General features: G+C 40.2%; 2 protein-coding genes across 2 annotated transcripts in view; one reads left to right on the top strand and one right to left on the bottom strand.

Moving 5' to 3' along the window:
* LOC135210964 (general transcription factor 3C polypeptide 3-like) overlaps positions 1–10,000 on the bottom strand; it is a 641,134-nt gene that overhangs the window by 483,531 nt on the left and 147,603 nt on the right. The gene's annotated exons all lie outside the window — the stretch shown is intronic.
* LOC135210651 (uncharacterized) overlaps positions 2,841–10,000 on the top strand; it is an 8,815-nt gene continuing 1,655 nt past the window's right edge. Inside the window, exons 1-2 of the mRNA XM_064243435.1 lie at positions 2,841–3,005; positions 4,377–4,574. Coding sequence (XP_064099505.1) covers positions 2,841–3,005; positions 4,377–4,574 — 363 coding nt within the window. The remainder of the gene's footprint in view (positions 3,006–4,376; positions 4,575–10,000) is intronic.

Below are 10,000 nucleotides of genomic sequence, written 5' to 3' on the forward strand. Positions count from 1 at the left end.
AAACTTGCCGAGTTAAGGTTATTGGAGGTTTTTGCTTATCGGCACCCCTCCGAGAATGTAACCCGGTGATAACCGGGGACTGCCTGTACTTATATAAAATAAAAGTTGTATATACTTGCCAAGTAATTACTGAATCGGAGCCCTCTTGTTCTGAAACTGATGCATTGCTGTGAATTTTTGAATTTAGGATTGCTGATGTGAGCATAAAGCATTAGCTAAAGTAATTAGTACTTGATAAGTATTTATAAAAATATTTTATTATAATAATGTAATTTTTTAAATGATGGTTGATACTATTTTCTTGGGGACGAATTTTAAGATCCTGACCTCAGCTTAAAGAAAAAAATGTAATAATGCTGTTTTGTTGTTCATATTTTTTTGGGAGACAGATGTGCAAAAATTGAAATGATACTTGGACAGATGTGCAAAAATTGAAATGATTCCTGGATAGATGTGCAAAAATTGAAATATGTGTAAAATTCTTTGAAGTAGAAATATAAATAGGGTAGCTGGTGTATGAATCACTTTTTCTGGAACTCTCTAGTGAAATGTAAAAGTTTAAAGGATAATTATTGCCTCCCCTGAAAAGGGAAGAAACATTAATTTTGTACATGAACTTTCCTGTCAGACATATACTTAGCTTACGTCTCTGACGTCACGACAGAATTCAAAACTCGCGGCAAACGCGACAGGTAGGTCAGGTGATCTACCTTACCCGCTGCTGGGTGGTGGGTGTAAGAACCAAAGTACCTTTCTAGCCAGATTTTTTCTGTCGTCGGTGTCGACTACACCTGTTGTCGGTACCTCTTGACAGTTGGATTCTTCGTCCCTCTCTCAAGAAGAGGAGGTGTTAGACCATTTGACAGAGAGGTTTTGCAACAGACTCTTTCTAGACCCCAAGTCATCGGGGGGCTGGAGACCCATCCTGGATGTCATTGCCTTAAATTGGATATGCAGGATGCATATTTTCACATACCGATCCACCCAGATTCAAGGAAGTTCCTGCAGGTTGTATTTCAGGGCAAGGTTTTCCAGTTTCGGGTGTTATGCTTCGGTCTGTCTACAGATCTTCAGGTTTTCAGCCGAGGACTCTCTCTTCTAGGTAAGTGGCTGCACCTGATAGGAATCAACATCTTGTTGTACTTGGACAACCGGCTTCTCCGTTCAACATCACATCAACAGTGCGTGAAGGACTTAGAAAGAACACTCCATCTAGCTCAACGATAGGGAATTTTAATTAACACCCAAAAATCTCAGATGACTCTGTCGCAACAGATTCTTTATTTGGGAATGAATCTGAACAGTCAAGCTTTTTAGGTTCCTCGGTTGCAGAAGAAATTAGACTCATGCCTTTGTTCAGCTCTACAGCGGATGAGCTTGCTGGGAACACTGGCCTCAGTAGAACAATTTAGGTAGACTTCGCATGAGACCTCTTCAGTACTACCTCAAGTAAAACTGGTGTCGCAAGACACAGTGAGACTGTAATTTTTCTGATTTTGACAGAGATAAAGCAAGACCTCAGTTGATGGTTGTCAAGGGAGTAGCTGAGGAAGGGATCTCCCTCGCTTCTCTGAACCCCAGCCTAGAATTGTACTTAGATGCGTCGGCTCTAGTTTGGGGAGCTTTATTGGGAGACAGACGATTATCAGGGAAATGGACATCAGAACAATGATCCTTCTACATTCAATGTCAAGGCACTGTTAGCAAGTTTCCTAGGACTTTGGACTTTTTCACATCTAGTCACAGGAAAAGTGGTAGAGATTTACTCTGACAACACAACAGCTCTGTTGTATGTTTGGAAGCAAGGAGTTACCCACTCCTCACTTTACAAAATGGCCAAAAACCTTCTTTGGGCGAATCGGAACCAGAGCAAGCTGATCCCTCACTTTGTTCAGGGAAAAATGATTGTCCTTACAGATGAACTGAGTTGCTCAGATCAAGTACTCCCAAAGGAGTTGACTCGGGAATAGAAAATTTGCCTAGATCTATGGAAGCTATGGGGAAAACCTTCAATAGATCTCTTTGCCACATCATGGAACAATTGTCTTCCCCTCTTCTGCTCTCCCATTTCAGACCCCTTAACCTGGAAGACGGACGCAATGCTCCTGGATTGGACGGGCCTAGATATTTATGTCTCATCTGATTGGCATGATCAGAGAGGTGATAAACAAGTTCTCGTCTCACCCCAACATCTCCATGACTGATAACTCCCTTTTGGCTCAGGAAAGAGTGGCTCCTAGACCTCCTTCAACTTTTAGTGGACTTCCCAAGACTCCTGCCACAAAGACAGCCCCACTTCCTCAGATATCATCAATGATTGTCTACTCTGGCCCTGACAGGATTCAGACTGTCAGGAGCCTCCTCAGAGTGAAGGGATTTTTGAGGAAGGCTGCAGCCATTGCTAGAAGCAGGAGAATCTCTTCTAGCAAACTCTATTAGTCAAAATGGTCAGTTTTCAGAAGGTGGTGCAGAGAAAATCACGTCTCTTCTTCTGAGACAACTATTATGCAAGTGGCAGACTTTTTCCTTTATTTTAGGAATACGTACCAGGAAACTAACTTCTACTACTTTTAAAGGGTATAGGTCTATGCTAAGTTCAGTCTTTAGATACAGAGGACTAGACCTTTCAAATAACCAGGATTTAGGTGACCTAATTAACTCCTTTGACACGTTGAAGGTCTCTAGTTCAGGTGTAGTGGCATGGAATTTGGACGTAGTTTTGAAGTGGCTCTCAACATGTGTGTTTGAAGCTCTTCGCATGATCTTGCTGCCCAAGCTAACACAAAAGACTTTTCTTAGTAGCTTTGGCAACAGCTAAATGTGTTGGCAAGATTCAGGAGATGGACAAGAGAATAGGATTCAATCAAGGAGATGCACTGTGTTCCCTTTCTCTGTCTTCTCTCACCAAGGATGAGAATGCAGCTGTGCCTTGGCATTGTTCATTCATTATAAAGAATCTAATGGATATCCTAGGGATGGAGGAAGAAGAGAGGCTTCTGTGTCCAGTAAGGGCTCTGTGGTACTACATGAGGAGAACCAAGATGATTCGAGGACCATCAGGCATCTTTGGTGCTCGGTTAAGAATCTTTCATGTCCTCTCTCTAAGAATGCCCTCTCCTTCTTAAGAAGCCTTATCACTGAGACATTTGCAAGTGCAAGAAGACTCTCTTTTCAAAGTCAAAGCACACAAGGTTTGAGCCATAGATACTTCGTTAGCAGCCGTCACAGTACAATCGTTTTGGCCTCGATTCTACAGTCGACCTTCTGGAGGTCAAAGTCAGTTTTTGCCTCGCATTATCTAAAGGATGTCAAAACAGTTTCTGAAAATTGTTTTACTATAGAACCAATTTCCGCGGCTGGCATGGTATTAGAAGAGGCATAGGGGATTGTCTGTCCCTTTTACTATCCTCTCGCCTTAGGTGAAGGTGGTTGTTTGAGTTTTTGGGAAGCCCTGTGGCTACAATGTACCTGAAATACCTTCTTCCAGTTCTTATTTTAGTGGATAGGATTATGATTTTTAATCTATTGTAGGTTTCAGTGTTATTGAATTATGGTTTTTGTTGCGCCCAGGGCAAGGGCACTGTTGTTTTTTCTTTGTGTTTCATTGGTGTACTGCCATTGAAACCAAAGCCCCACGACAAGTAGAAGCTACTCATGGCCAATGCTGCCAAGTATTCTACGATTTAAGAGAGCACCAACCAGAGGCAGTAATTATCTGCAGCTGCTCTCTTAAAGGTAAGGTACAATAAGCATTTGAGCAATACTAGCAATTATCTATTTCAAAGCCATTATCTTTTGTATAATGTTTTAGAGTAGTAAGTCCATGATTTCCACCTCTTTTTGATGTGGAATCGGCTATGTAACTGCTGGGTAAGCGGTAGGCTTGTCTAAAAATGACAGTTTTATGATAAAACTAAATTTTACACATATACTTACCAAGCAGTTACATAAACCCCTCCCTCCTCCCCATAAAAGGATATATTCACAAGAAAATGAATTGGGACCTACTGGTGGATTGTACCTGGCTATCCAGAAAGTGGGCGGGTCTCGATCAAAGACACTAGCAATGGCAGCGCCACTGCAGAGTTTTAAATTTTTTGGTGCTGAGGTAGGAAACTTTCAGCTATGTAACTGCTTGGTAAGTATATTGTGTAAAATGTAGTGATAAATAAAAATAAAAATGATAATTTTGTATACAAAATACTAGTATGTCCATGTTTATTTTGCTTAGCCTCTCCACTGCTTCACCACTGTTTTTTTTTTTTAATCAAGTATGTATTTTTATATTATTGGAATTTTTCACATCCTCTGTCTACTACAAGGAACCATTTTAACTAGAGAGCCTTATCATGAATTGTATTTTGATTTCATTCCAGAACATTCCACCTATTGAGGCAGATGATGTAGGAGAAGATAACTTTGAGAGTTTTGAAGTAGCAGAAACCTCTGCAGTAGCTGGAGCAGCAGCAGAAGAAACCGATGATGAAGATGATTCCATAACTGAACCTGTAAACAGAAAAGAACAGGATGAACTCATCAGTCGCTTAATGACAGATGGAATGTCATTTACAGAGGTAGCATCTTTGCCTTTTCATAGTTATAAGATTGCTCTACATAAATAGAGATAAATGAGATATGGATAAATTGAAAGTACTAATTGTTTAGTTTTGGAGATTAGAATTTATGTGACATGTGTTTGGTTTTCTAGGAAAGTAGAGTATTAGTCTGTGGTTTTCAATTCAAACTAGTTTTATTTGTTCATACACAATATGTATACAAACCCTTGGTCCTTTACATTAGGTATTGCTTACAGTGAAGCTTGAACACAGCCATTAAAACTCTTGAACAAGGTGGTTAGGCAGTAACTTCTGTCTGGTAGGTGGGGAGACCCGCCTACGCAGATGAAAACATTCCATATTGCTTTCAGCAGTTATGGGATGCAAACAAGTTTTCATGAAGTCTTACCTGACTCATTAAACTCATGTTTTCCCAGTGGGCTCTTTCCTGTTATTATTTCTGTTTATATTTTGAATATATATATAAACCCACAATTTGTGTTAACCTTGCAGACCGCCTTCCCCCAGTGTGTACCCTGGGTTGGTAGCCAAGGGCATAACATTTGCTCCATATCACATCATTACCTTTGATAAGGCTGTGACAATATTTGTTATGAGATGTTACTCCTGCCACTTGCACTGTCGAAGAGTCTGCTATGAGAAAAATTTTGTAGCATTCGCCCTCAGTTTTGTTTTCTCCCGGTATTCTTTCCTTCTCCTTCACCCTCTTTGCTTGCTTGTTGGGTGAGGATTAGGAGGGGGTTGGTGTCGGCAATTGGGTGACGTATTCTTGGGGGTCTCCTCCTGCTTCAGAGGGCAGTGCCCTTTGGAATGAGAGGAGTCTTCATTTATTAATTTTATCTTTAATTTCCTCTTTAGGTTGACACTGTTGCCCAGAAGACCAGTCACTGGGCAGCTCCTGCTGTGCCTCTGGCCCCAGCAGCCTTATTGATATTTCCTAATCGACATCCTGTAGAAGAAATGTCATCCGTTACTGCCCTTCTCTTCTTTTTCTGAGGCTCAAGGAGGTCCTGGGAAACCAGATAGGCCCCATTAGATCAAAGAAAAGGAATGCTGCTTCTCCCCCCTCTCCCCCATGAAGTCCTGCAGGATTTCTGAGGGGCTACTTCCTCCCTAGGAGGCAATGGGTTCTCTTGTCAGTTCTTCCCAACCTTCGGGCTCGGGAACCAATTGGCATGCCAATGGGTTTTGTGTTTCGGGAGCCGTGGGAGCGCAAGCTTCTGTTTGCATTCCTGTTCATTAGTCCTAAGAGGTTCCACCTCTAGACTGGTTGCTGTGTCAGGCACTCGTTTGCGAGCTTGCTTTGAGTGCTCATGTTTCTAACGAATCATGAGCATCCTGAGCTGCTGACAGTGAGTATTCACTCTGTTCCATTTCAGGCACAGGGCGAGAGAAGGGACGAGACATTCACGTGTCTCATCTTTTCCTACCAGCACTGCTGCTAGCACTCTGAGTCCTCACCAGTGCTGGGCAGGTTCCCACCTGGTGTCTCCATTCTAGGGATGCAAACACCTGGAGAGGCAGGGAGGAGGTTCTCTTTGATGGGCCTCTCCTTTTTCAGGAGGCAGTGGTCCTTGTTAGCCCTTCCTACTCTTTGGCAGGGTCCGATTTATATTCTCCTGTGGGGTCTTGCATGGGCCTCAAGTGCATCGCCATCTAAGAGCTGTTCCTCCTTCATTTCTTTGGAGGTCGCGAGAGCACCACTCCCGATGATCATTTTGAGTGCTCGCCGAGTGCTCAGATTCTTTGGAATCACGAGCACTCGGAATGCGAGAGAGGGATCACTTCCGATGATTGTTCTTACGAGGTTTGGAGGTCTCGCTAAGCGCTTGAATTCATTAGAATTTCTGGCACTTGCCAGCCAGCATCCTGAGGGCTATTTTGATGATAAGAAGGACTTTGTCCTAATTCATCTCCAGATAGTAAGTCCAGGCTTGATGGATAATTGCAGAAACCAACTTAGCCCTATTCTGTTTTCTCCTCTGGGAAGAGGGCAGAAGGGAAGATAACGCTTGTAACAGGCATTCGTCTTTTGTTGGTACCTTGATGAAGGGTTGCTTGTTGAGTCTCTGGACTTATCAGCAACATAACTGAGGTCTGGTAAGTGGATATCATTCAGAAAGTATCTTTTTCCTTTGGGGAAAGGGAACAGCAGTTCAGCTAAAAGCTAGACGTCTTTGTTGTCCTGTTGTCACTATAGAGGCCTCCCTTCTGGATAGCTTCTTCTTCGCTGTCTTCATTAAAGAATGAAGGAGGTCTGCTAATAGCCTTTAATCTTTTCCTTCCTCGAATGATTAGGAAGGAATTAGGCTGGTGCTCGATCAACAGGAACCTTTTGAATACGTATATAGTAGTACTTTTATATTCTCCTCGCGACATGCATCTGTTACCAGATACGCTGACTGATTAGTAGACACATACCTGTAGGACAGTTGTCTTAAGTGTGTGACCGAGATAATAAGTAACTTCAGGATTTGATTATGTGACACCCTGTGGTGTTGTTGAGCAACAACACCACAGTACAGGCGGTACCTGGTTATCTGTGGGGGTTCCATTATCAGCAGGTTGCTGATATATTAATAATAATTTTTTATTTTCAGCTCAAGGCCATATAAATGGAGTATACAAAGTACAGACAGTAACATGCACAATCTGGAGATGAAAAAATGATAAAAAATAAAAATAATTGGCAATATCCACAAAGTTGCTGAAGTAATATAAAAGATAGTAATGACAGCACAATGGTAATAACAGTAATAATATTGAAATAGTTTTAAAAAACATTAAAATTTAAGATTGTTGAGTGAGCAGATTAGTATATGATTAAATTTTAGCTAGAGACCTTAGGTGGTTTACAGTACCAGTCAGGTGGCCAGAGGGCCTCTTAATACAAAAATTGAATGTAGAAAAACTCTAAATTGATAATATTCACAAAAAATAATGGAAAAAGTAAAATATGTATTATTGTAATAATACACCGTAGAAGTATAATAATAATGACAGATTCTCCAGATGGCACTTTGAAAAGACAGATTAAGTCATGTAGGGAACAATCATCTAATTTTCCCATCTTTCCCACAATTTAGATCTTCTTGTCTCACTCCTCAAGATTCTTTGTATGAGTGAATTGCTACTGTTTCTCACTTGGGTTATCAGACTGGACATTGCTCACCGTACAATGATTTTTAAGTTGTCCAGGCAGTTTTCTGTAAACATGTGTGGCAGAATGATAGTAAGGAGTGTTTGTGAGGTGTCTCAAAATGTCATGCACAACAGTGATACATCTCATGGTCTCTCAGGTGTAGTTCTTCCACAGGGAGCACCCATAGATACTGTAGCGATATGAGTGGAAGAGCAGTAGTTTCAAGTCTCTGTGACAGAAGGCAAACCTCTGTGACAGAAAGCAAACCTCCTTGCAGTCATGTTGCCAGTTGCACATAGTTTACGATGCCTCTGTTCTATGTCAGCTGTATCTTTTAGGTCGTCCATGATATTGTGACCCAAATATGGGAATTCATGCACAAATTCCAGCCGATGATTACCGATGAAAATTTGTGGTTCTGCAATATGCTTAAGTGATCTCAGGAGCAGCGACATGCATTGGGTCTTGGTTTCGTTATATAGCATATCAAATTCCACTGCATATTGGCAGCAAGTGTCGATGAGACTTTGGAGACTTTTCACTGATGGAGAAATAAGAACCTATCATTGGCATAACAGAGGTTATTTATAGTTACTTTTTTTAACAGTGCACCTGATTGGGAGTGAGTTCTATTTGACATTCAGGGCATCTGTGTATGTATTAAACAGGTATGGTGAGAGAATGCTCCCTTGCTGAAGCCCGTTTAGGGAGCCGAAGGTGTATGACAATACGTTATCCCATTTGACATAATTGCTGTGTGTAGAACCAGCAATATAAAATGCTGATTAAATATAGATGTGTGCCTGTTTTTTGCAGCTTCAGGTAGAGCTTCAGGTATTACTGTCAAATGCTTTTCTCACATCTACAAAACAGGAAAACCTGAGAGGCTGATGAAAGGTAATGGTTCATCAATTCTTTCAGTATATAGATGCAGGTGTCAGTTGAGTGGTTTGCCTTATATCAGAACTAGTTGTCAGTGGTGTGTAGAAATGGAAGAAGTCTCACCAGAGGAAACAAACTTAAGGGGACCGTCCGCTATGGCGGATGACATGTCAACTTGAAAAAATTAAAAATCGAGTTATTACTTGTATATATGCAGAAACATGCCGTGCATGCTTTCCAGAAGTTTCAGCCAATTATTTTCACAAATAATGAAGATATAGCGGTTTTTAAATGATGACATCATCGTAACTGCGTCGTCTGTATGACTTGAGTTTGACAGAATCGTTTTTGCGTGTTTATTTTTGCACATACAGCGATTTTTTAAGATTTTTTTTGAAATTCTCATACATCTGGTAGCAATGAAAGGTAGTGTGACACTGGGTGAGAAGCGAGCTGCTCAGAGCGGTTGTTTATAGGCGAGACTCAGAGAATGACTCAGTTACGCCACAGACGTCAAAGGAGTTACATGCGCGTAGACACTTGCGTTTAGTTACTAGCTATTTACATTGTTTTTATAACTTCTTAGTGAACTTATAGCAATGCCGAAGTTACCTAAGATCAAGAAGGCTACTCAGCAACTAAGGCTAGCAAAATTAGCGAAAGCCAGGAGTGTGCTGAAAGAAAAACACGAAAATTCATTGTTATCAGCTGTCCTCATTGTCTCATGTCTCGCTGTCAACATCATTATCTGGGGTCACGCTGAGGGTATAACAGCACTTTTAGGGGTAGGACCAGGATCCTTGATGTAGAAATCAACAATAAAAGTACAAATAAAGTAATTGTAATAATGTTGTTTTGACTTTTATAAGAAAAAAGCAAAAATTTACATAGCAAATCTTTGGGAGCTCATAACTCAAAAACATACTTATGCGCATGTCGGTAACCATTACTCGGTTATTTATTATCCAATTTTAGAGAGAAAGATATCATTGGAAAGAGTAATAAAAATCCCATAATTCTGTGTGACAGAATTTTGATTTCTTTTTTTTCTTTTTTTTTTAGATTTTTTTGAGTGTCTAGACTAAAAAAAAAAAAATAAAAAATTCCTAAAAAATAAAAAAATAAAAAAATAAAAATTCTGTTACACAGAATTGTTCCGTATATAAAGAAGTTTTTATGGTATGATTTTCAATACAACTGATGTCATATTAGTGGAGAAATCTCTACCTATTTTTTTTTTTTAATCATGATTTTTGCTAATAAAACAAAACGTTTTTGCTCAAATGACTTGAAATTTTTATATGATGAAGGTGTTATATATATCTAAAACATATATGAAAATTATGTATTTTGCGTAATAAATAAAAAAAATAGACATCATAGCGGACGGTCCCCTTAA

The sequence above is a fragment of the Macrobrachium nipponense genome, chromosome 4 (assembly GCF_015104395.2).
Source record: "Macrobrachium nipponense isolate FS-2020 chromosome 4, ASM1510439v2, whole genome shotgun sequence".
NCBI lineage: Eukaryota > Metazoa > Arthropoda > Malacostraca > Decapoda > Palaemonidae > Macrobrachium > Macrobrachium nipponense.